Here is a 26,699-nt window from a genome sequence, read left to right as displayed (position 1 = left end):
AAACAAGGCGAACGCCCCTCGCATATCCTGGTCTCTTTCGGAGCTGGCCGGTCTCGTCCGTCCGCGCGGCACCGCGTAAAAAGCTTTGCCACCTTCCGTGCGATTTGTGCAGTTTGGTGCGCTGCACCCCGTCATACTGGAATACAAGCTTCAAAAGGATGTGTTTCTTACCACTTCACCAACGTTATTAATTTAATATCGTCGAACACCGTACCTGCAACCCGGAGCCGATCGGTGCGACGCACGCTTGAGGGTCCGCTGATTGCAATTTCGATGGCACTGACAGAAACGAGCCGGCGCCATGCCCGTGAAGTTGGCTTCGCAGCGGCGCAATGGATAATTTGACGTCATTTTCGCACCACGTGATAAAGCTCGGCGAATAGCGGTGCGAGCCACGCCGGAAAAGTTATGCGCAACTCTGCTCCCTGCGGGAGCATATACAGGAACACTAGTGCGAGTCAATGACAAAGAGCGAAGAATGGAAAAAAAAGATTATTCGTTGCGAAATACTTCGCCAGGTGCCCATAAAAATCTGATATAATTTATGCATGCATAACCTTTTGTTTTGTTTTTACCAAAAATGCTTTCACAATTCACGTACGTGTCATTCAGCTGCGCGATGAGAAACTCCATATGGTCGAAATTAATGCGAAGTCCTCCGCTACGGCGTTTCTAACTGTCCGTGTGTTGCTTTGGAAAGATAAGGCCCCTAATTTAATTTAAACAGCGCCCACTCTTCCAAAAGTTTGTTCATGGTACGAAGGGCACGCGCTTACGTCTGCTACCTCTTCTTCGCATGGGATTGCGCGCGGAATAAACATTTGGTGTTGGTGCCTGAACGTATGTCCTCTTCACTGTGTGTGCAGGGGTTCAAGTCACTGTGTGTGTGTGTGTGTGTGTGACAGAACCCCCAGGCGGAGTTCATTTCAACCCCCCCCCCCCCCCATCAAAATGTGGTCGTCTTGGCCGGGATCGAACACGCGACCTCGAGCACAGCATAAATGCCACAGCCACTAAGCTACCGGGGCGGGTTTCTGGGTTTCTGTTAGGAGACACTATAACATGCCCACTCGCAAATCCTGAGGAAGTGCTTTTCGAACTATCTCGGCCAGCTACAGTTCTGTACTGCCATAGTTTTTTCTTTTTTCTTTTTCGGCTGAGTGCGTTGGCGTCACCATGTGTAAACAACTTTATGTGATTATGGGGCACTTGTAGTTTGGCGAGTTTTCTTTTACTCGAAAAATAAATATCAGCAGAAATAAAGATCTGCCAAGTCTGTGGGCACCAAGAAACAATGCTTACTCGGTGCTTTCGAACTCCAAACATTTTCTTACGGCTGGTGTGTTGCAAAACTGCCACTTGGACACTGCGTTTAAACACAGCGCTGGCACCACAAACAGCAACACGAGTAGTGCCGCTGTCAGAGTTAATCTGAACAATGAAGAAACATTTCTAGTGACCTAGCTCCAACAAACACGCGCTGTAACGAGCGAATAGCGAATGATATTAATGGAAGATCTCTTAAAACAGCACCCTTTCAAGGAACCCCAACCAGAAATTTACAGCACTATCCGCAGGAGAAGCAAAATGTGCTTAAAGCGTGTCCCAGTTAAATATGACGGTGCCTGTACGTTGCTGCTTGTCTAAGGCTCTTACTTTCGCTGACACTTTTTTTTCACAGACCGCTTAGCGCAAGGACAGGTCGTCCTCGTCGCGAGCGGCAGAAGTCTCCCGAAATGCAACGGAGCTTGGCAAAATTTTTCTCTGCCCCGCTTAAGCACTTCAAGTGCGTTCAAATGACGCAAGTCAAAGTAAACAGCACGGTGCCACATAATCTACGCAAATCAGGCTGTTCTCATGTGAGAGGTTCAAGTGCGGCAAACAAAGATGAGCCAGGCCACGAGAGTAAACCTTTATAAAAACAGCGTCTCAGGTTAAGCGTGCCGCTGCAGAGCTTGCTGCTGTCAAGCTTATTTTCTTAGTGTCGAGAAATGTTAATTTTATTTATTTTTATTAAATTACGGGGTTTTGCTTGCCAAAACCACGACCAGATTAGGAGACACGCCGTAGTGGTGGACTCCGGAAATTTGGACCTCCTGCAGTTCTTTAACGTGCACCTAAATCTAAGTACGCGGGTGTTTTCGCATTTCGCCCCATGAAGATGTGGCCGCCGTGGCCGGGATTTGATCCCGCGACTTCATGCTTAGCAGCCCAACACCATAGCCACTAAGCAAGGTTAGACAAACTACAGCAACAAAAGAATGTTCCAGGTTGCGTCTAAAATATAATGGATTTTAAGATCAAGACTCCTCATGATGACGGTGATGATGATGATGGTTATATAAAAGGGGGAAGTAATGGAGAAGTCCTATCACAATGTTAAAGCCATCAGAAACAGCTCCACGCCAACGGTATATGGACAGAAAAAAAAAATCATCAGCCCTTCCACTCCACGAAAAAGGACGAGCAGCGCAGCTGTGGTGTGTTTTACCTGAATCAACGCATTTATATATATATATAGGTATTATTATTGAAGTACACAGAGAACGAATATATCTTTTGACTGCGGAGTGATTTTTTCTTTTATGAAGTACTGACGTGTGCAAGTACCGCCCCATGGCAGACGAGAATCCCACAATATTCACAACATTAAAATTCACAACTACGTAAGGGTTGTAACAGCGCACCCAAGACGAGGATAACAGAAGGAATAAAACGACGACACGTCGACACGTTGTTAAAACGATGACACGTTGACGACACGACGACACGACGACACCCAAGACACGACGTTGTCCTCGTCTGGGGTGCGCTGTTACAACCCTTACCATGAATCCCAACCAACTGGCCCAACTTGCCGTTCTGATTCACAACTACGTAATTATGAAAAGTAGATAAAACTCGGCGTAGTGTTAGAGTCGTTTTAGCGGCCAATTTCATTGTAATTTCAATATTTAATTGCTACAGCGCGTTCGCGAGAAATTGGAGACGAAATTTTTTTTTTCGTGTGGGCGCGACGAGTATAGACGGACGAACATCGACCACCGCCGGAGGGTAGCTAAATATAGCTTCTCCCTAAAACGTCGCAAGAGGGAATGGCGACGCTGAAGATGAGGTGATAGCGGTTCCATTGATCCGAACTTCTTTTCAAAAAAGCACACCGGGACCAAGCGAAGCTGTAGCGTTTTGTAGCAGAAAGTTCCTTCACAGCAAATCAATAACAGACACCAGTGCTTCTGTGAAGACGTCTGCGACGGAAAAAGAATAATTTTTTTGGAATCGAAGTTTAACCTGGGGTTGTAAAAGTTCCCCCGTACAAAATGTATTGGAATGAGCCGACACCGTTCAGAAGCGTTGCTCACGTAATGACAATAGATAGGTTCCGTAAAGAGAGGTAACGGTTTTGTGTAAATGTAAACAGTAGCATGACCCCAATTGCAGGTCTCATGCACAAATTTTTCAATAACCGATTATTTATTATCGCTTTTATATGTTCCGGTTCAAAGAAGTGTTCATTTAGGTGCCACCAAGTTCCAGTAATTGAAAAGGAATCATGCAATAACTTTTTTCTATAAAAGTATGCAGTGCATCATTGGTATTTTTATCCGTATTTGACTCAGGATGACTATATACCAACAGTACGCATTACCTGTTTACAGCCAGCCAATGGTGATTTGAAATCGAAAGTGTTAGTTATCTTTATTGGCTCAAAAATTAATTGTACGCAGTTCTTCAAGCTGCGCATTCCCCTCGACCAAGGCCCGTTGGATGTGGAGGCGCTGACGCGACAGCTGCTCAGCATCAAGCAACAAGCAAAAGACCCCTCCGAGAGGCAGCCTTCCGTAGGCGCCTTCACTACCGAACAGAGGCGCACGTGGGCTGGCATTTACGTCAAGCTGGCACGCAGTGAGTGCATGAATTTCTGTTCTGGTGTCCACAACAGTAACCATGCAGTTCGGGAACATCTTTCGAACACGCGGATTGAACATGCGATGCTTAATTCAGGTGTTCCTCTCTCGCTTGGTGGTCCGTCTCTCGTACCTCCGATTCGACTTGTTCCCACGACTCGCGACGAATTGCTGAGAAAAGACACTGCAGGGCGCCATTGAGTTACCGAATACTGCCCACCGATAAGCCGATTGTCGGTTAATAAAATCAACGGCGCCTCGCAGGGCAGCAGGCTCCGAACCTGTCAATGTTGTGACGCGAGAAATCCTGTACTTGATGCTGATCGATCATGATGGAATAACCATTGCGCCGGTGAGGCTGGTCTGAGTGAAAGAGCCATCCGTGTGCATGCGGTTTCGGTCAGTAGAAAGCGCACGAAAATGCTGCGTAAGTGCAGTAAACTGTACATTCACTGAAGTGGATGCGGTCACGGGCCATCTCCTGTTTTGACTTGTCTTGGCTCTTTTTTTGTTTTGCTTCTGGGAGGTCTTTTGTTGTGGCCTCTCACTGTTTCACGTTGCGTTTGCGCACCTGTCTTTCCCTACCACGTTTGTAGCAAAAGAATGCTAGCGAAGCATTTACGCGTGGATTTCTATTGACATTTTCTCCTTATTCCCTCATTCATACTATTAGGCCATTGTAAATTGTTTTCATACAGCTATGCTGAATAAAAAAGGTGGGGATAGAGATGCTAAATGAAGCAGTACAAATGGCGCAGTCATATATGGCGTATGCGTCATCAAGCCATCCATAGCCATCTCGGCCTAAGAACTACAGCTTTCTCGAAGGAAGGTACGTACATCACGCGGCAGGTGATCTTGATGCTGCAAGGTTTTAGTATATGTTCTTTAGTCTTTGGTTACTGCTTTTTATTATAAAAATGTCTCCTGATGGGGACTGTTTCATTAGGCTGTAAATTCAACACTGCTAATAAAATTTCAGGAAGTCAGTGCTTAACTTGGTCCCATTTACACCCTTGCCAGCCTAAGCACTGTTTACTTGCTAAGACCATGGGTCATCTTAATTATAGAAGACAGGTGTCCAATTGACTGCCTCATCAGGACTCAGGACACCGAGTGCCTTCATGCGCTAAGAGATTCTTATGTCCCGTGGCGGCCACGCACGGAGTGCACAGTGAATATCGAACGTTAGTGAAAATAGCCATATGATAAATAGGGCGCAGCACCAGCAACGGTGATTAATACCACACGCGAGAACACGTGCGTCTATCGGCTGTAGCACTTCGATTGAATTTTGCAGCAATAAACTCCGGGCTTCTTTCTTTTTTTCTCTCCCAGTAACTTCTTTATTTAAGAAGCTATGTCAATATGAGCATTTGCATGCAAGTACAACATAAACATTGTCTTGAGACGATCAGAATGGGAACTTCAAATACCCCAACTCGTTCATACCATCGGCGTCTTGATCAAAGACAGTGCCGCAAACATACATGATGACGACGTGAGAGTTTGTGCCTTGCTCCCCCTTGGACGCTAGAGCGAAAACAGTGCGTCGCTTCGAAGGAACTCACCACGTTGTGGCTGTCGCTGGTGGTGCAGGTAACGTGAACCAGAGCTCGCTGCAGAGCCTAGAGACGTGCCTATTGGTGGTATGCCTGGACCGGCCGCTAAGCAGCTTGCGGCGCCATTACGCCAGTCTGCGCCGCGAGTCTGTGACGCTCGACCTGGGAACGCAGGCGGCCCACCTGCTACATGGAGGCTCGGTGGCAGATGGCAACGCCGCCAATCGTTGGTACGACAAGTTTATGCAGGTAAACGACCCATTAGGATTCCTTCTTAATTTCTTACTTTCTTAAGCCTCTATATATCCTCTAGCGTTAAAGTATGTCCACGTGATCAGGGGTGGCTGGACATTGCCAAGTGAAATAACACGCCAACGTCACATGTAAACAATGACCATTGCAGGCAATAGCTTGCACATCACGTAGTAGCCCTTAACCGCGATCACTTGGGCAAATCGCCGTGATGCTCCGTGTCTGTATGCTGTCAGTGCACCCAAAATGTCGCTTCATATTCAAAACAATCGGAAGTGCACCAGGTGCGAACAGTGACTCCACCTCATTTCTGGAAAATTACAACCCAACCTAGTCTGTTCGCAACCGAGTCTGTTCGCAACAGCGCTTTGCGCTGTCGTTACTCTGTCAGTCCCTGTCGATTTATTGTGTGCTGTGTTCGATTTGACATGTATAACCAACTAGCCCACCAGTTCGTCCAGAGATTATCACACATGCTATAATCGGTCACTGAGGCTAGTCGCTTTCATGTAATGTAGCAGTGCCCGCGTCGCTTTGTAAGCCTGCGACGCATGGGGCCATGGTCCGAGAATCTTAGTCCCAGAAAATGGTCTGTTATAGGCGTGAAGTTATGGACATCCGCATGTACTCACACCGATAGTGCTTTCTTCCCTCCCTCTCCTTTGTTCCCTTAAACCCCTTCCTCTGTGTAGGGTAGCAAACCAGACGTGCGTCTGGTTGACCTCCCTACCTTTCCTTCCTTCCTTTTCATCCTCCTCCATCACACATGCTAGAGTACGTGTGCGTGCGTCTCTGTGCATGTGTGCATGCGTATGTTGATACGCCTTTGCAGCGATACATGCATAAGGTAGTGTCTCAACGACGATTACTGGTGCTGTTCGTTGGCGATTCCTTCCCAATGGGGAGGGTACCGAGGTGAAGAGCGGAACGCGGCGAGGAGTGGCGGCAGCATATTCAAACGGCGAAGTTTGCCTCCGCGAGACAGGCAAATCGGGCGCGGAGCACCTGCAGCTGCATTCACTTTGTCATTGCAGCGTGCATGGCTTCCAAGAAGCGTGCGACGGCCGAAGGGAAGGCGGCTCGTAATCATCTGAGCATGGCGGCTGCGTAGGAGCGTCGTTCAAGGATGACCGACGAGCAGTGGCTTGCAATGAAAGCGATAAACTGCACAGGAGGCATTTCAGATGTGTCGAAAGAACTACAGTGCCTCATTCACTATACTCTTGGCTACTATGTCCGATGCAGATTCAGTAATAAAGCGCGGATTTTCGTTTTGCTGTGAGCATAAGAAGCAGCTGTCTGCCGCTGTCAACATCGCTCATTCTGCTTTTTTTCTCTCTCCTGCTCGACCTTCCGCTTACCGGTTGCCAGATAGTCGTCAGCCGTGACGGAATCAACGGCATCATCTGCGAGCACTCGGCCTCGGAAGGAATCACCGTTCTCAGATTCTCTGAAGAGTTCCTTCAGCACATGTGAGTGTGCAAGCATGTAACTTCGCTATTGCAAGTGTTTACAAAGAAGAAAAGAAATCAGAGTTCGTAGTCATAAAAATTTTTTAAGCTAGAAGCGTTAGTGAGAGTAGATGCCAGACAATCGCAATGTTGGGCATATTAGCAAAGGCGGAGGGCCAACGGTAAAAATATTTTGAGAATGGAAAGCTTTGTTAATTCGTGCCCCAGGTGTGTAGTGTTAAACTAGCTGTACTGTGGACAGTAATAGCACCAAAAAGGTAGCGCTGATATTTAAATCTTGTCGTTATTTTGTCAACTCAATTTTCCGTGCATAGAAAACTCTGACATGCTCCCAGCGTCCGTCTCATGTGATCATGGTTAAGAAAAAATTTGGCAGAACCCATCTCACGATAGCTGTCGATGGTAATGCGATTGGCATCCAAGCAACGTAGCACCATGTCTTACTGCAGAAGCCACGTTTATTTAGAATTGGTAGTGGTCATTCTGCGACTTCCTTTGCTTCGGCTTTATACGGTATATGCTGCCTCCGGTGTGGGCCCACTTTGTCGTGAGACTCGCTTGCCAAGATCGGTCATGGGCATTAACGCATGACGACGACTCAATGAAGGCGTTTATTGACGAACAAGAAATTCCGGCAGAAAGCCTCTGACGATGAATGTCGACCTTATTGCAATTAGCATTCAAGCAATGCCGTATTACACGCTGTATTACCACCACCTAAACGCATCCCGTATGAGGCGTGCATGCATCCGGGTTCCTGTCTTGTGCTTCCCGATGAACACGCTGCGCCCTCTAGCGCCGCCGCCGCGAAATAAATGCGTAGCGCTTGAGTGAATACATATTCAGACAAGATTGTCTCAATATACAGGGTGTCCCAACTATCATGCAAAAAGATTCAAAAGCATGTAAATGCCCCATAGCTGGACAGAACCAAGGTAATGCTGTTTTCCGTCGCTTGGAGATACGGAGATACGGAGATACGGAGAACTGGGAGATTTGATCTCCCAGTTCTAAATAAACGTGGCTTCTGCAGTAAGACATGGCGCTACGTTGATTGGATGCTAATCGCATTACCATACAGCTCCCGATACAGCTTTCTATTGCTCAATACGTGTTCCATAAAAGCGTTTTTCCAATCGTGAAAGAAGCCCACGAATACATGCAAAACAGTTGCGTGATTGGCCGCTCGAGGCATTTTGCGTGCATTCGCGGGTTTGTTTCACGCTCGAAAAAAAACACCTTTATGTAACACGTATCGAGCAACAGAAAGCTGTATCGGGAGCTGTATGGTAATGCGATTAGCATCCAATCAACGTAGCGCCATGTCTTACTGCAGAAGCCACGTTTATTTAGAACTGGGAGATCAAATCTGCCCTGCACCCGAGAAATAATTTTTTTTTTCATTGAAAAGCGGCACTAACCAGTGGCCCAAGTTGGCGTCAAAGAGGTCTTGGAAGAGCGGCACATACCCATAGGCACTTATCCAGTTACCCAAGTGTGCCTGAAAGAGTTTCATTGAATTGAATTGAATTGAATTGAATATAGGGGTTTTACGTGCGAAAACCATGATTTCATTATGAGGCACGGTGTAGTGAGGGACTAACGTGCCCCCAATGCACGGGACACGGGCGTCTTTGCATTTCGCCTCCATCGAAGGAGGAGGTTCAGTGAAGTGCGACACATACCCAGGGGCATATACCCAGTGGCCAAAGTTGGTCCGATGGTTAGTTTACAACCGTGTCCTCTCAGCACAGCAGCTCGTTGCTGTACCTATGAGACCAGGTCTGTTTTCTCTGCCCTTTGTATTCATCTTTTTGCTCTGCTTGCAACTTTCTTAAACATGAGCCCCACGGACTACCCATTGACCCAGGTCGGTGGGAAGACGATTAGAGACCCAACCCGACAGACACACAGTCCCTTGAAAGTGCGTGAAATTACCAATTATTGATAATCCCATATAAAAAAAGAGCACTTTTATGACCGCGTATCTATAACACGCGTGCTGCTCTGACCAAATCAAAAAGTAGGCATTTTAATTGAAAGTAACTGCTTGGTACTATCACTAAATGATCCTTAGGAACTTTAGTAGATTTACTGAGTTGAGTCATTTACAAAGAAGTTCAATTCACCACAACAAGATTCAGCGCAGCGCAGCTCTACAAGATGCATAAGTAAAAGTTGTAGGTAAAATGCAATACCTAAAATATTGACTAATCTATGGCTAAGGATTCAGACGTTGTCGCATACCAGTCTTGTATATTGATCTGCATGAAGTTATTATTATTATTATTATTATTATTATTATTATTATTATTATTATTATTATTATTATTATTATTATTATTATTTCATCATAATGTACCTCACATGCCCCAACCTAAGTTCTGAATGGGGACAAAAAACAACTTCCCTTAAAAGCTGCAAATATGTACGCAAGACGCATGTTTCCACGCCTATCCAAATCGTAGTCTTCCCTTCCTTTTCTGTTATAGTTCAGCCGTATATGTCCTAACATGGACCTGTTCTCTGGAGCAATAGCCAAAATCATCCGAGTCCGGAGCTGCAATTTTAGCTCGCGACGGGCTGTCCGACGATTGTGCGTTGGCTACACTGCTGAGGGCGGAGCGAAGGACTAAATGGCGAAAGAAAAGGAGCAAAGAAAAAGAACAAAGTAGGCCTGAATTGCCCATAGAAGTTTGCGGATACTGACAGTCAGAATAATGTTTAATGAGAGTAAAAGCGGAGAAAGGAACATGGAAGTTCTGCTACTCCACCAAGGAGTAAAGTGAAGTGGAATGTCAGTTTGTAGTTACCATGTGCTGGTGCTTTTGCCCCACCTTTGTCCGCGAGGCCACCGTGTATGAGTGGGTCATTTCATGCGTCACACTTCTCATCTGGAGTACCATGCTGGGCGTATGGACAGTCAAGCATCGCCAGCACCCATTAAAGCATGCCTCTGTCTCAGTCTAATTCGCTGTCATTGACAAACTAGCTCGAAACTAAATATCCATCAAAACAATCCGTAGGGAAAAAACATTCTTGATCCCGCCCGTTTGTAGTCTTAGCGACACCAGCATATTTCTCACACAAGTGTGGTCTGCTCCTCTCGCCAGGCAGCAGTACCAACAGCAGCAACAAACACCTCCTCCTGGGTCACCCTCGATTCGAACGAGCTCCCTGTGCGCCCAGTACCCTGTGTCGCGACTCAGCTGGGACCTTGGTGAAGACGTGCTCAAGGCTCTCCAGGACGCCATCAAGGCCATCAACACGTGGGTCACGCTCCTTCCCCGTTGTTCACCCATGCATTTTCCCATACGTCTGTCACATAGAAAACTTAGCAAAAAAAAAAAGAAAAGAAAATGCAGTTGCTCCTACCTTTCGCATTCAGAATCGCGCAAATATCCTTCACCGGAACTGCAGTTTATGGAAATCCCGCCTTTCTCTCGTTTGTTTGAGCGAGCTGGTTGGTACTGGAGCGGACCAATGCCTCTTGTATCAAAAGTCAGATTGATTGATTGATTGATTGATTGATTGATTGATTGATTGATTGATTGATTGATTGATTGATTGATTGAAAACTTTATTATTCCACCGAGCTGGGGTGCCCGCCTCTTAATCTACACGTAGGTAGGGGGGGAGGACGAAGCAGTCCCCGCGCGTTGAGGACGGTGAGTCTTCACGGCCTCAACGGCCAGGCGGATTGCTCGACGCTGGTCGTCTTCAGCCTCGCTCTGGAGCAAGGCCTCCCGGGCTTCTCTACTGTCAATGTCTTCCTTGGCCCCTGGGGAGCCAGCACACTCCCATATTATATGGTCTAGCGTACCTTTTTGCTTACAAATTTCGCAGAGGGCGTCGTTATAGTCCCTCGTCTGTGTTAAGTAGATCCAATGTGGTGATGTATAATTGTTTCCCTGGAGGGGTCGCCAAATGCGAGCGTCCTCCAGAGAGAGAGACCGATGCGGAGGCGGAAAGATTCCTCTTTCGGCTTTGTAATGATCGACAATTTCCCTGTGCGTGATCATGCTATGTTTTATCCCTGGAACTGGGTGCTCTAGAGTTGCCCGGTGGTAGAGTGCTCAGGCGAGCTCGTGAGCGGCTTCGTTGCCTGGGACTTCTTCATGGGCCGGTACCCAAATAAAAGTTATGTCCCTCCTGGGAGGGTTTTTGAGTAGAATGTGGAGGGCTTTTTCCGAGATTCTCCCTTTGTTAAAATTTTGGATAGCTAATTTGTTATCGCATAATATTACTCCCGCTTTTGTACCCGCACAAGCGAGCGCTACTGCAACCTCCTCGGCTGTATAAGGCGTCCCTCGTGCACGTGGAGCACGCTATCTTAACGCACCCGTCGCCATCAACCACCGTCGATGGCGACGGTGGTTGATGCCGCAAGCGGCGTCCACGTACGCTACGTTATGCGCCGGTATGTTTTTAAGTTTATTTACTAGAGCCTTAGCCAGAAAGCACTGATCACGTCAGCTGAGTGCATGACGCCATGCTAGCAGGTTGACTGTTCACGCAACCCAAGGACGCATTAGAAAATGAGCAGCAGCGTTCGTTGCTTTCGTCGTCTCGTGCATGCCTGCTTTGTCACGAAAGAATGTGGTACACATGACGCGACGCAACAGCTCCGAGCGTTCAGGTTTTTCACTATTAAGCTCTCGGTGGAGCTCAGTGCGCCACGTCGAACGCTCGATTCAACCAGCCATGTGCAATCATCGGGCGCTTTATTCTGGGTTTTTTGTTGGTGCGCTGCTGAATTTGCTTGATTCTCCCACACAAGGAAACTAGTCTGTTGTGGGTTCCATTTTTGGTCCAAGCGAAAATGCCATCCTGAGCGAGGAACAATTTTGAAGGAACAGAGACACTGGAGGGACCCAACAGGAGCGCTTCAAGGCCGCTTCAAACCGGCATTTGACTTTCGTCTTTGATAACGGGTGTTGTTACTTCGTGTAAAAAAATAACTATGTGCTAGCAGCATGATGCACCAGTAGCTGCGCGGTGGTAGCAACAACGTACACGCCAAGCATTTCATCAGCGCAACATATACGACTGGTATACTAAAAAATTGGCACCAATCCTCAAGTCATCGTTGTACGGCGTGAAATGAAAACAGTTTAAAATGACCTACTAGAAAGACTTCCCATCGTGGTCATAGTAATGTTCCGGCTTTGGGCGACGGTCGTGTCATGATAACGCTGAAGCTTTGCACGAGAATCCCATTGTTTTCGTCACTGTCTTGATGTTAGTAATACCGAGCCACTACTCTTCCACTCGTTACGAAATTTCTGGCCCGGACTCGTACAGCATTTTAGATACATAGGTCGTATTGGCGGAATGGTATGCGGTGACTGGAGAGCGAAACAAATTGACAACAGCGCTCCGAGCGCCGGGTTCCACGTGTTGTGCGTTCTTTTCGAGCTATAATGAACAAAGTGGCCGACACTTGCTCTCTGTTGCACGGAATAGGAGTTCGCGATGCCACTGCGCACGCCCCTGAACAGCGAGTTTCAAATCTAATAAGAGGAGGCTAGAAAATGTGAGCTACCGAAACGTAGAAGCTGTTCAGCGATGACACCTTTGCAATGTGTTTTGCAGCTTGGCCGAAGATGTCGACCTGTACATTGTGCATTTTCCCAACTACGGAAAGAACTTCATCAAAGAGCAACGCATCAGTCCAGATGTGTACATACAGCTGGCTCTGCAGCTCACATATTACAAGTAAGTTTGCCACTTACCATCTTAACTACTGGTACCCGTACGGGCAATCAACAACAAGTCTGAAAAATTATAATTGTGAGCACATAAGCATGAAGAACACGACAATGTGACCATCCTAGGAAATTCGCCTGCGCTTATTTTTATTTTATTTTTCATCACAGCTACAGTATGCCTGAAACAAGAGCGAAAGCTCGACAAATAGAAGTATTTAGGCGAATGTTAAGCCAACAATTCTTTTTCATGTTACAGATTGCCTTTTCGATGACATCTGCTGCCTTTATCGGAAGTTTGTACAGAAATCATCAGTACGTGTCGTATAATATTGCATGAAACTATATTACCACATGAAATATAAAGATGTAAGAATTCTAGGCAGCTATGATGCAGGGCTATACTCCTGATAAGGAGCCGACGAATTTTAAACGCTGACAACAGTTGTGTAAGGGCCAATTACTTTCATGTTCGTAATATTTCACAAAATATAAGCGCTGAAACTGTTTGACCAACATGGCGTTTGGCATACAATAAACTTGTGTCTTTAAATATATTAATCACTTGACAAGTTAATATAACTGGATGAATGGTACCTTCAAGTGCAAGTTTTTTTTAAAAAAATCGAAGAAATAGCAAGAACAATGGTAAGTCAGGATCACTTTTTTATATATATAAACACAAATAAGACGAATGTGTCGACATATGGTGCGGGCGGACACAGTATTTCACCTGGCATATAGCATTAAAGTAGGATTATGAGTCTTTGTTTAGCAGCGCGACGATCTACATGGTAAGACAGCTTACAGAAAAGAGCGCTGATTTACAATTTTTATTGCGCACATAAACCAAGCATAAATACCACGCTATGGCACTTCTTTTACGTACTTACCCTGTAAATCGTCGCGCCGCCAACGAAAGAAGCAACATTACCAATATGCCTGCTCAGCCACCCTTGAGGATTGAGGAGTCATGCACGACAGGGCACAAACTATAACAAGCCTTTCTATAGACACCAGAATAAAACAGCCCCCGCAAAAGCGCTCAGTGCAGCGCATGGATTAATAGAGAGCGTGCACAATATTCACAAGAGCACGAATGTTAAATTATCTGCATGAGAACAAACGGTACCGTGGAGGGATGCTTTCGGATTATGTGTGTGTCAAGTATGCGGCTGTTCTTTAAAAAAAGAACTACTCAGATGATTTTGCCACTTTTCAATGCTACCCTGCATGGGCAACAACAACATTCACGCAAAACATTTTATCAGGAAGCAAAGCAAACAAGCGTCGTGAAACGTTTATATGCACCAAAGTGTGTGGTGTTTTGTTCACACGTTATCCGCAACAATGTAAATACACTTTGTTATAAATATCAAGATCAGGAAAATAATCGGCAGAGAGCTGGTTCTTCAGCTCTGAATACCAAGGCCGCGATTTTATGGCGATGCCTTCCGCTCGATTCTACTCCCTTTTATCATCCATCGTTCCCACGCGGCTGAACCCATTGATAACGCGGGCGTAGCGTCACTCTGACCACTGATGAAGCGCGAAAAGCGCAAAGAAGGAATAGCATCGGAAAAGGCATCGCTACAATATAGTGGTCCATGTATCTCACGCGAGCGAGCTCGCCTAATCACCTTTGGCTCTTTCGCTCCGGTCGGGTAACCAGTGCAACTGTCCTACAAAAATTCTTTAGCACATAAGTCCTTAAGTACACAAAATCGTGCAGCCGCCATCATCGGTCGAAACGCGCGAGACAGCTTCCAACGACGATTGCTTATTTGGGGTTTGCGTGGTGTTCATAAAATTCCACGGACGATAACCATCTTCATCTCCTCTGAAAGTACAAATATGACAATAGCAACTATCTTCGAGAGTTATTCACGCCTGCGAGCCCCAGAAGTTACTGCGAGTGTCTTTCCTGAGCTCTTACTTCGGTAAATGAGCAGCTAACAAAGTCGTGGGATTTCTGCCTACGCACGCCCCTCTTTCACCAGCCGGAATTGCGAGGTTTTTTTTCACGGGCAGGCGTGTTTTACCGGCTTGAAAGGCAGCAAGAAATGCAATAACCCTTTTTGCTACATCTATCCTAAATGTGTCAGTGTTACTTGAACTCGTAATAAATGATGCGTACGAAATCGGGGACAAAAGCAAGGAATACATCCTTTTGCGCATCGTTTACAATGAATTTGTTCTGACTTGACCAACTTGCAGTCGTTCTATTACTTGGGCTCATGCTCTCGGTTGAGAGTCCTCATCATTTCGGAAATTTTGTCTCCGTTGCCACTATAAGCTAGGAAAGAAAGAATTTGCACGCGATTTGTAGAACACACTGATTATAGTGTCTGATCAGATCGTCAGCACGTTTGCAAATGCCGGACTTGCGAACCCCCGGGACACTGCTCTAGTTAATACATCTGTGCTTCATGGGGGGAATGAAGCATCTATATATGCAATCAACGATAATATTTTAGGCCGAAACAACGAGTTTTTTGTTTTCCAATTAACGATGCATATACACTAACAATCAATTGGGCTATGAGCGAACTTGAGCTGTCGCTATCTTCTTTCAAAGGTGAAGTATGGGCAAGCTGTGGCTTCATCTCTGCTGGTACACGAAGCCATATGGCGACTGCCATTCCAGCAATGTCTTTTTACATCCTCTTCTGGTTTACCGTTCTCAGGCAACACACAGGCTGTGAGGGACGCTGTAGTCGAAGGCTCCGATTTCGACCACCAGTGGTTCTTTATCGTGTGCCTAAACCTAAGTACATGGGCGTTCTTGCAATTCACTGCCATCGAAATGCGGCTGCCGTTGCAGAGAATCATATCCGCGACTTCGCGCTTAGCAGCGAAATGCCACAACCACTGAGACACTGCGATGGGTATGAAATATATTACGCGTAAAATATCGTAAAGCATCCTTGAACCAACGTGCTTCCCACAGAGACGCATAGAGATGCTAGTCGCATTTCTGGTTCCCTGGGAACTTGTGACGCTTTGAATCTTGAATGTTTTCACATACGTGTACAAAAAATATGCGTACGGTTGGCAAAGCTTGCTCGCCTTGTACATCAAAAATAACTTTTTCAGCCGCAAGGAATAAAGTGCGAGACCAATTTCATTACGCTTCGGCTCCCGCTAAATGTTTGTAAATTGCAAACTTGCTGCACTAGCCTGATTGCCTTGCGCGATAAAACAACGCATAGCGCGGCGGCTTCGCTAATGTGGATTGGTCGCACGAGCAGGCTCTGCTTTGTTATGTTAAGTAGCCTCCATACAGGAAATATAAACGTCCCGTGCGCACGTTTTGATTTTGACGGTCTGTTGTGCGCTTGTCGTTTCCAGAGATGGAGCGATAAGTTTAGAGAACCGCGTTTACCTTAACGCAAGCACCCGTGCCCTGTCTAACCCGCAGGGTGCACCGCAAACTGGTGTCGACGTACGAGAGCGCGTCCCTACGCAAGTTCTATCTGGGCCGCGTGGACAACATCCGTGCCGCCACAGCGCAGGCGCTCGCCTGGGTGCAGGCCATGTGCGACGCCGTGCCAGCCACGGTAAGCTACGACACGCGCGAAGCTTCGACGATGTTTCAGAGTGCGTCTCACGGCGTCTAAAACATGTGCGTTCTCTTAATAAAGCGATGGCGACCTCCGTCGGTATTGTGCGCTATAGCAGCACCGACAGCGATACGCGCTTGATATTGCGGGTTTATTTATGTTTTATCATCGTGCAGTGCGTGACAATAATTTTACAGGCACGATTGAGCGATGAATGCGCTTTCGCAGCACGGGATCGAAGATTTTCCTTTGCAAATATTAGTTCCTGTGTTTCTTATTCATATATATTCCTCCAAAGTGAGGAAGAGGAAGGGCGGGTTTTCGATTAGCGACCTTATAGCTAAACACCGAGCACATATTTCTGCTCTCTAGCGCTGGTTGCAGACACAATACACATCTCATTATTGGCCACACGAGCAGGTCGGCACATGTAGTTGAAGTTGCCAGTTCAGTGCATTGAAAAAATGCCAATTTCACTGCTCAAGAATAATGAGTAGAAGAAAAAAATGTCAGACGACTACGATGCTCCATAATGCGAAATTTGAGCGCAGCTACACACGAGTTTGCATTTCGTTGTATATTGAGGCAAAGAATTTGAGACCGAAATCATCGCACGGATTGGCAGTGCGCCAGTGCCGTCGGCGCCTTCGCAGCATGGGAACGCTGGCCCGATGAGCGGCATGGGAGCCGGCTGCGGAAGACGACGACGAACGCGCAAGCAGTGGCACGAGCGGGTTCGCGTGGTTACGCCGAGGGACGCCGACGCTCAATCCAGGAACGGGCGCCTAAAAGCTGCGCTCTAAATATACAGGTCCTGTCAGCTCAGTCAAACGGTGTCAATACGCCACGCATTGTCTCACATTTAGTGATGCCTTACTGCCACACCCGGAGCGAGCGCCATCGAGAATCGCAATTACGCGTTCGCACTGCAATATTTCAATATGGTTTCAATGGGTACCCAAAGGGAGACTGTTAAAATCTCGACCGGGTGAGTTGGGTCTTCGCCGCAGGAATCAGCAACCAACGACAAAGCTGGGCATCGTTATGATGAAAAACAGTAGAAAATATCCTATTCACTTCATTGCTACATGGATGTGACTCTCATCTGAGTCTCGAGCGGTTCTCATTAACACGGGAGCCTGCACGGCCTTGAAAGGGTCCCTCACCAGGTCTGCCTACTTTGAGCTGACAAGCGCAGAGCATACAATGCGCGCCAACGATCGTGTTTGCAAAGAATTAAATCGCTACGCGCCGCGGTAAGGCCAGCAATTTCAGTCCGAACGCCGTTTTCCTCTTCACTCGCGGAGAATCCGCCCGGAGAGGGACGGTGACGTAGTCGGGCTTCTGCGCCTACGTAATCGTGTTCGCAGTGTGACGTCGATCGTGGTGACACGTGACTTCGAGAATTATTCAAAACATCTGCTATCTGTGCAATCTGTTGCTTGCGTTGACGAATTGAAGTTTAGAGAAATAATAAAACACACAAACGGAATGTCTGCATGTTTTTTGTTTTACTTCGCACCGAAGCAAGAGAGATGGGTACTTCCGCTTCGTCTGCTTGTTCCCACGGTCATGCGATCACGTGCGCAGGTACCGAAACTATGTCATTTTCTACCGTGTTTCAGCGCGCGATCACGCTCTGCGATCCGCTTGTTCTGCCTCAGTATTCGTGTAGCGCTGAATTATACCGCTAGTCATGTTCCCTTGTGCACAGCGCGCAAAATCGTGCGCTGCGCGAACGAGACAACAGCTCGCGCGCGGCGCAGTCAGCGGAAATGCGTAGCGCAGGCAGAAAAAAAAGAGAGGATAAAAAAATGAAGGCGGGGCCTGTGACGTTTGCGTCACGCGATCCTCGAGGTCTGGTATGGGAGAACGCAGGGAAGGAATTTCGCTTGCGAAGGCTCGACGGATGGATGAATGTTATGGGCGTCCCCTTTGGTTGCGCCACCAAGCTATTGCTATTATACTGCTTAATGTCCTACCTACGTTAAAAAAGAAAAAAAGGAAAAAGCCCGCTATCAACTCCCACAATCAACCATTCTGATCCCCTATTGCGAACTTTGCTTTTGTACGTCTCCGTTTTTTTTGTCTTTTCCCTACTTTTCTTACACCAATCTTCAAATCGCCGGGGCGAGTGGAGAGAGCGTCTTGCTTGGCAGTGGAGCCCGCCTGCTGAAATCATTGGTTCGCGGCACTGAAATATTTCTACCTCGGCTAGTAGTGAGCCGATTTGACAAATTTTTGCGGCACAACGCTCCCTAGAGGACACGTAACAACTCCCAGCGTATAACCAAAATTTGTTATGGCGCCTGGTGAGATCCCTTTGAATTACCCTTGACGGTCGTGTTGTCGTTGTCGTCTTCTTCCGGAGCCTGTGGAAGTATTAGTGATTTCGTCGACCATCCTTTGTGTAATCTCTTGGGGAACGGGTTGGCTCTGTCTTGACCTTCGGTTTGTCTTTATTCTTCTATTTTGTGTCAGGTCGTGGAGAACAGGGTGGCGTCGTCTTGACCTTGTGACCCGCCTTTCACTGACGCTGCAAAGCAGCTTCGACACCTGGCACGCAGTCTCACAGCGACCGAGTGGAACTCACCAAACTTACGACTCACGCGACTGCATCGACTAAACCCCTCCCTGCAACTCCGACCTCCACTCGGACTTCCTCGACGTGAAGCTGCGCTTCTCTGTCGCCTTTGGTTAGGAGTGGCCTTCACAAAGGCATACTCTACATTAATTGGAATGACTGACAGTGCAGCTTGCGAGGTCTGTGGCACCGAAGAAAACATCGACCACCTACTGTGCCACTGTCCAAGATATGCCTCAGAGAGACAAGAACTTGCCAAAGCTTTCCAAAAACTGGACAATCGGCCGCTTTCTGTGCAGGTACTGCTAGAACACCGCCCCCATCGCCCGTCGGCCCATAAAGCGGTGAAGGCGCTTTTGTGTTTATTAAGGACGACGGGTTTGTGCGACCATCTGTGACTATTAACGCGATTTCTGTAAGACCACACGCGTCAGCGAACTCGCCGCAATTTCCTTCTTTCCTTCCCTCCTCTCTCTCCCTGTGATCTTTGTTTTCCCCTTTCCCATTCCCCCGGTGTAGGGTAGCCAACCGGACGTTATTCTGGTTAACCTCCCTGCCTTCTACTTTTCTCTTTCCTCCTCCTTTTGTGTCAGTCGGGGGAAAAGGTGACGCCGCTTCGGAGAAGAGGACAATTATGTTGACATTGGGAAGCCCGTTTCAATGCTTCTCTGACCTGACAGGTCGATCATAACAAGAGGTCCTATGAAGTAGAAATGGGTGCATAAACGTGGCGAGCCAAACATGTCGTTTAGTGGGCGAATGCCCTACACGTCACTTCAGAGAAACGATTTGACTGCATGAAGTGCCACGCTGTAGTTATCTTTTAAACGATGTTTCCCAGGGTTGTAACTCGCCCGAAAAGGGAATCATTGAGTGATACGACTGCTCCGCACGCGCTACCGGGGCAACGCGATGCCGACAGATGGCGCTAGTAGTCGATGTCCCAAATTCCTGGACAGGTTGGCTCTCAGTTACGCAGCCCCAGATTGCCCGCCCAGACTAATATTAATTAATCATATTGTTACAGGGAGAAGCGATGCTTGGCAATATATTTACGAGATATGTACAACGGGCAGAAGACACGCATACAAGGTGGAGCCCGTGCGTGCGTCTATCGGCAATCGTCGTCTTCATCAGTCCTCTCATCATCGTTCGCTACTGCAGCGCCTCGTAGCATGACCCCCGGCGGCGAAGGTGCTGTCCCGGCGCTTGGTAGGTTTTAGTGATATCGCTTCAGTCGAGCGACGTGAAGGATATCAGAGGAGGATCGCGGTGTGGAGGTATTGAGAGGTTGTAATTCGTAGGTCACGTCTGTCACTTGACGGAAGACACAGTATGGGCCTGAGTAGGGCGAAATCAGCTTCTCACAAAGTCCAAATCGCCTTGCCAGTTTCCAAAGAAGTACGATGTCACCAGGGTTAAAGTAGGCATCGCGGTGACGAGCGTCATGTATGCGTCGTTGCTTTTCTTGGGAAGTGGTCAGACGCAGGCGTGCAAGCTCACGTGCCTCGGTGGCTCTATACGGCATCTCGGGCATATTCTGACGTTGTATCGAGAGCTGTTGGGAGGATCGTGTCAAACGGCAATATAGGGTCTCGTCCATACAAGAAAAGAAATGGAAGAGAACCCAGCAGAATCATGGCGGTACGTATTGTAGGCGAATGTGACAAATGGCAGAGCGGAGTCCCAGTCGCGGTGGTCGGTGGAGACGTACATAGCGAGCACTTCTCTGATAGTTCTATTGAGCCACTCTGTGAGGCCGCTGGTCTGAGGGCGATACAACGTTGTAAACTTGTGCTTTGTAGCGCTGGTGTGCAAGATGTCCTGGACAACCTGTGAGAGAAAGTAGCAGCCCCGGTCGGTAAGGGGTTGTCGGGGAGCGCCATGGTGAAGTATCAATGCATCAAGAAGGAAGTCAGCGACGTCGGTTGAACAACTGGTAGGGAGAGGCCGTGTGATCACGTACCGGGTGGTGTAGTCCGTAGCAACTGCTATCTGCTCGTTCCCACTAAGCGATAGAGGAAAAGGACCAACTAGATGAAGATCAACTTGAAAGAATGGCGTATATGGTATTTAAATGGGTTGACAACGGCCAGCTGTCAAGGCTGCTGGGTTTTTACGGTACTGACAAGATTTACAGGCGGCGACGTAACGGCAAACGGAACGGTAAATACCGGGCCAAAAGAAATGACGCCGAACAAGGTCATATGGCTTTGAGACTCCTAGATGACCAGTGGCTGGGACATCATGCAACTGTGCGAATGCAGTCTGCGCATATGCTTGGGAACGACCAGTCGCTGTTCAGGGCCATCAAGATGCATGTTATAGCGGTACAATATGCCATCTTGAAGCACGAACATGCGCGAAGAGGAGGAACTTGTCAGGCCCGTCAGACCGAGAATTATGTCTCTCAGGGAAGGTCGCGTCGTTGCTCATCGGCGATGTCACCAAACGCAGTACGCCCGAGGACGCAAGTTGACTCGCCGGTTTCAGGCTGGTCTGGTCGGTCTACTGGATGACGTCACAAGCGATCAGCGTCCTCATGGAGTCAGCCTGTCTTATACACCACTGTGTAAGAGTACTCTTGGAGCCGTAGAGCCCACCAACCGTGACGTCCAGTTGGATCTTTTAAAGACGAAAGCCAGCATAGTGCGTGGTGATCGTTGAAAACCGTGAAAGGCCGTCCATAGAGGTAGGGACATTTACTTACTGCCCAAACGAGGGCGAGGCATTCACGTTCGGTGATCGAGTAATTGCGTTCGGCTGGTAACAGAAGACGACTAGTGTACGCAATGACCCGGTCGCAACCGTGCTGTCGTTGTGCCAAAACAGCGCCGATACCGTGGCCGCTGGCGTCGGTGCATCATCGTTCGCTACTGCAGCGCCTCGTAGAAATATTAATAATCCACATTGTATTCATAATAATATATCAATATATTAAGCATGTTAATCAACCACAATCACATCATCCCTTTTTGAGCACGCATCACACTGTATGAACCAGAAAGCATCATAGAAATGCAAACGTTGCAATAATAATGTAGAGCTTTATCTTGCTGCAACACAAGATGGCGAGATGGTAATTCGAGTGGCAGTTCTGTAATTGAACTTTGTATTTTACTTGTTTGCGTTTACGAAGAGTTTACGAAAATACATAAAACGGCGTCAACGGAGCCCGTTCCTGAGAATGCTCGCAGTGTGCAGCACTCGTGCTGTCTCCCCATACGAGAAGCAGCTCACCTGACGGCACACTAGGGGGCGATCATTTTTTTAAGTTTTACGGAATTTTTCAAAATTGCCTGTCGCAGATAGCATGATTCCATTCATTGAGCTCGAACATTCAAAGAGATGGACATTGCTGGCGTTTGAAATCAAAACACACATTCAACTAATTAACAAAAGACCACTAATGAACTTCTTAATTACTTTACGGCAAATATTGCAATCTGCGAATTGTAGCTGGTGAGTTTGCGAGACCTATTCACTTGAAATGAACCTCGAGGATGACACCAGTTTTGCTCGGTTACGCCGGCAACGCTCGCCGCAGGAACGGGCGCCTAAGAGCTGCCCTGCAATAAATAAATAAATAAATAAATAACTAATAAAACTCACCGGCTGCAATTCGTGAATTGCCATATGTGCCGTAAAGTAAGTTAATTATTAAGTCAATTGGCGATTTTTGTTAATTAGTTGATTATGTTTTAATTTCTCGTGCATGTAATGTCCACCTCTCTGAATAATCCGGCCGAGTGCTAGAATTATGTTATCTTCAACAGGCGATTTGGAAAATTTGCGTAAGACTTAAAAATTATCACCCTGTAGAACCGCAGCCGGTGTACTCATGTCACATGCGACAACGCATGGAGCACGCCGAGCAGTTAGCGTGTGCGCCGACAAAAACGCGCTTGCCTGACTTGCGAAATAAGATTGAATACCTACTCTAAAAAAAAACGCGAACCTGTTCCTCGTCATCATGATTTTTTTTCGCTCAGGAAGAAGACAAGATCCAGCTCTTCCTGGAGGCAGTGGCCAAAGGGACTGAAATACTAACATACGTGAGTGAATTTTGCTTTAATTGTGTCGTTCTCACCTGATCGCAGAAAAGAAGCATTTTTTTTTTTTGTCGGCGGTTGTGCTGACGTCGTTCCACGTCATGCATTGGCTACAAGATCACTGATACCAATTTTCACCGGGATCCGTGAACATGATCCGAAACACGGTTTGTAATTTTGTAGCGACTTTCATGATTTCGTTATCATTAGCTCAGAACCGTTCTCAAGGCGGTACCTGTTATGTATTTCTCGTTTCTCCATTTGCCAAATCATGACCGCATATCATCGTTAAGTTACGCTCTTCCACCTCAAAACGAATTAAACGAACGCGTGCCGTACCTTGACCACTTCAGCCGTCGTGCTTTCTATCCAATACATTTATCCTAACCAGAGTAGCAGAGTCGCAACTCAAGAGTTGGAAAGATTCCGGAATCATTCCACATTTTCAAACACCTTGAATGTATTTACAATGGAGTGGGAGCCCAAGGTTCCGGAATGGAGTTGGAATGGAATGGACCTATAGTCCTGGAGCGCTAAATGTTGACTTTAAGCGAGACTACAAAACAACTAAATTTGCCAATTAGGCTAAACTAGACTAGAAGTATAAAACAATTACAGAGAAAACGTCTCATGCATTTACTGCATTCTAAGTAATGTAATGAACTATTTCAGCCATTCCAGGAGGGGAATAGTCCAAGCCTCGCTATTCCGAAGGGTTAAAAAGAGTGGAATTACGGGGAGTTACACTCTCCGGAATGGAGTGGGAATGTAATGGAAAACTCCAGTCCGCAACTCTGATCCTAACCATCTCTTCCCACAACACGGATGTGGTGCGTCTCACGTGCACTATTTATCGTATAGCGTCGGACACCGATGCGATTCTCACTGCACTCATTCGAGCACATTCGTGGTGAGCGGATATGTTTGATCAGTGATCAATCGACTGATCGGAACGCGGAATAAGGAAAGACAACGCGATTGTGGTCCCCAATAGCTGTTGATGGCAAAATGGACCAACAGGACCTCAGCGTGGCATTATATTGAGGAACCGTTTTACATACAATGCTGGGCGCCTAATGTAGGGTTAGAAGAGAAGAAGCGCGTAATAAAATTAATCTACAACGGGGAATTAGTATACGTAAGCTTGAGTGAGAAGATTAAGGGGATACGTGGGCCTCAATTTTTTGTCAGTCATAACCATATATAGAAAAAGATAATGCATCCACTCCGATAAGGCGGATAAAATTAGGGTAATAGATACGCTCACTTCACACCCAGTTCATTACATAAAGAAGAAAGAACAACTTGCGTGTGAGATATGCCCAAAGCATTTGACAATCAACCCCCTCGCAACTAAAGACACATTTTCAAGGGTTTTACCAAAACAAAGCACCTCTTTATCTGTTAGTAATCTTCGTGAAAAACGTTTTGGGTCACTCCCCCATCCCTCACCCCACGTGTATAGGGTAAAAAACTGGACTCAGTCTAGTTAACCTCCCTGCATTTCCTCCTCCTCCTCCTCCTCCTCTGTCCCCTCACTCTCTCTCTCTCGGGTCACTGTCTTTATGTTTCTACGAGACTGGATTTTCACGCAATCTCTGCGCTGGCTCCGCAACGTCTTTACCATCTGTACTTAGCCTTGGTCTAGCGCATCATATACTTGGTCGCTTATATATCCAAATTACCGCAGCATTATTGGCGTCAATGTATGTGCAAAGGCAGTCAACAGGCAAGCTTCGCCGTGAGCGTAACTGTTTGCAGCAAAACCTCATTCTTGAAGAAAACTTATTTCAGTTTTTACCTCGAACCAGGATCAACTTTTCTGAGACTACGATGTTCAATTACGCAGCTACCTTCACTGTTCATACGCTCCCAAAATTGGGATGCTAGCTTTGGAGATAATATTTGTGCCTAAAATTGCTGCATATTCCTCATGAGCTGCTGTCTTGTGCCTCGGATTGCTGTACACGTTAATTTATGTGACAGAGGCCAAAGGTGGTTCAAAATGGCGGTCGCGCGTTAAACTTGCCGCAGACGGTGAACGGCGAAGGACCGGACAACCACCTACTGGGACTACGGGAAATGGCCAGGCTGCATGAAACGCCGGCGCCCATCTTCAACGACAAGTCGTACGCCGACTTCCTCCACTTCAGACTGTCCACGAGCCAGGTATGAGAACACGCACGCGTCGATAGCCGTGCGTCACGGGGCTGCAATGCTTGTTACGCACGACGAAAATTTAGACGCCAGCTATTGGGTTGCTCGCGGAACCACCTTCATCCGCGATGAATCGATTAGCGCACATCAACCGTTACGTACATGCATGTGACTTATCGTGATCTGGGGCGCTATAACGCAAAGCTATTTCTAACTATTTCAATTCCAATTAAACAATCAGACCTCCACGATTGCTAAAAAAGAACCAACCCTAGGTGGTATCAAGAAATGCGTTTAGCATGCGTTTGGAGGCCGTTACTTGGGGCACTATGTTGCGCTATGTGGCGCTCCCCTTACCTCCGTGCTTAGCGCACACGGTACCAGTCCGGAACTCCATGTAACATCTGCGACTGCTTGTGGTCGCAGCGTCGGCTACCAGAGGAGCAGCATCTCAAACTACAGCGTCTCAGAACGCTATAGCTGTCACGAGGGAAGAACGCGAGAACGCTCCCCTTATCACCAATACCACCACACGTTGGTACCGTACCACCGGTATTACCGGTACCACCGCACGGTCGTATGCGTTACCGATGTGATGGGTTGCACTGGCTTCGGAATCGGCCAACGAAAACTGTTGACATTCACAAGAAAAGTGCGGTCAGTTCCCAAAGAAAGCTAAATGCTCTTAAATAACAGGTGCAATGAACCGGGTATTAAATAACGCGATCGCTCTGGATGTGACTGCATGGATTGATTTTTTCTTTAAATTTGTGTGTCGGGTGTACTTGAGGGACACGCAACCTAGAGTAGCCACTGTCTCGCTTGTACAAGGGTGTCAGCGCACGAATATTATTCAGTACACTGCAGCCTAATCACGTGTTATAAATTTCACGTCATTAATGACATTCAAAAAAAAAAAACACGGCTATAGTTTGCTTTTACACATGTGCAGGATACATTATGTACCGGTTGAAAGCTTTCGAACTTTGATATAACTAGGATTTTTCACATGTGCCAATTAGGACGACAAAGCCCATTACGGCCGGCTTGTACCGAGCAAAAGCTTTTGCTCCTACTCATTACATCAACGTCAACTTCGGCCCACGGTAAACAAGAAAAAAAGAAAAACGAGAAAGACGTGTCGTTGGGCCGGTCAATTCTCTTTATGGTATATATGTAATATATCACTACAAACTAGGCCTTCCGCCAGTGGCGTCAGAAGTCAACTGGGACAAGGGTAGAAGTCGCTTCCCTGAATACTTCGAGGTGACTTCCACCGCAGCCAGACCGCCCAGTGGGCGGCTTAATGACTGCTCCTCCCGCCACTTCGCTAGCCCAACCATCAAGCACTTCCGACGCCGACGCACTTTGCTTATCAGAAGAGGGACACGACACAGATAAGCTCTGACAAGAGAACGCCGATGTGTGCGCGCATCCCTCT

General features: G+C 47.1%; 1 protein-coding gene across 1 annotated transcript in view; it reads left to right on the top strand.

Moving 5' to 3' along the window:
* The window catches only part of VAChT (Vesicular acetylcholine transporter), a 271,655-nt gene that overhangs the window by 223,258 nt on the left and 21,698 nt on the right, over positions 1 to 26,699 (top strand). The window contains exons 7-14 of the mRNA XM_050194793.3: positions 3,729 to 3,906; positions 5,508 to 5,719; positions 7,094 to 7,194; positions 10,308 to 10,463; positions 12,790 to 12,912; positions 16,324 to 16,462; positions 23,042 to 23,104; positions 25,136 to 25,270. Of these exons, the coding sequence (XP_050050750.1) occupies positions 3,729 to 3,906; positions 5,508 to 5,719; positions 7,094 to 7,194; positions 10,308 to 10,463; positions 12,790 to 12,912; positions 16,324 to 16,462; positions 23,042 to 23,104; positions 25,136 to 25,270 (1,107 nt within the window). The remainder of the gene's footprint in view (positions 1 to 3,728; positions 3,907 to 5,507; positions 5,720 to 7,093; positions 7,195 to 10,307; positions 10,464 to 12,789; positions 12,913 to 16,323; positions 16,463 to 23,041; positions 23,105 to 25,135; positions 25,271 to 26,699) is intronic.

The sequence above is a fragment of the Dermacentor andersoni genome, chromosome 1, assembly GCF_023375885.2.
Source record: "Dermacentor andersoni chromosome 1, qqDerAnde1_hic_scaffold, whole genome shotgun sequence".
In the NCBI taxonomy this organism is placed as follows: Eukaryota; Metazoa; Arthropoda; class Arachnida; order Ixodida; family Ixodidae; genus Dermacentor; species Dermacentor andersoni.
Note: the sequence above shows the minus strand (reverse complement) of the source record. Positions and strands in the feature narration are given on the sequence as shown.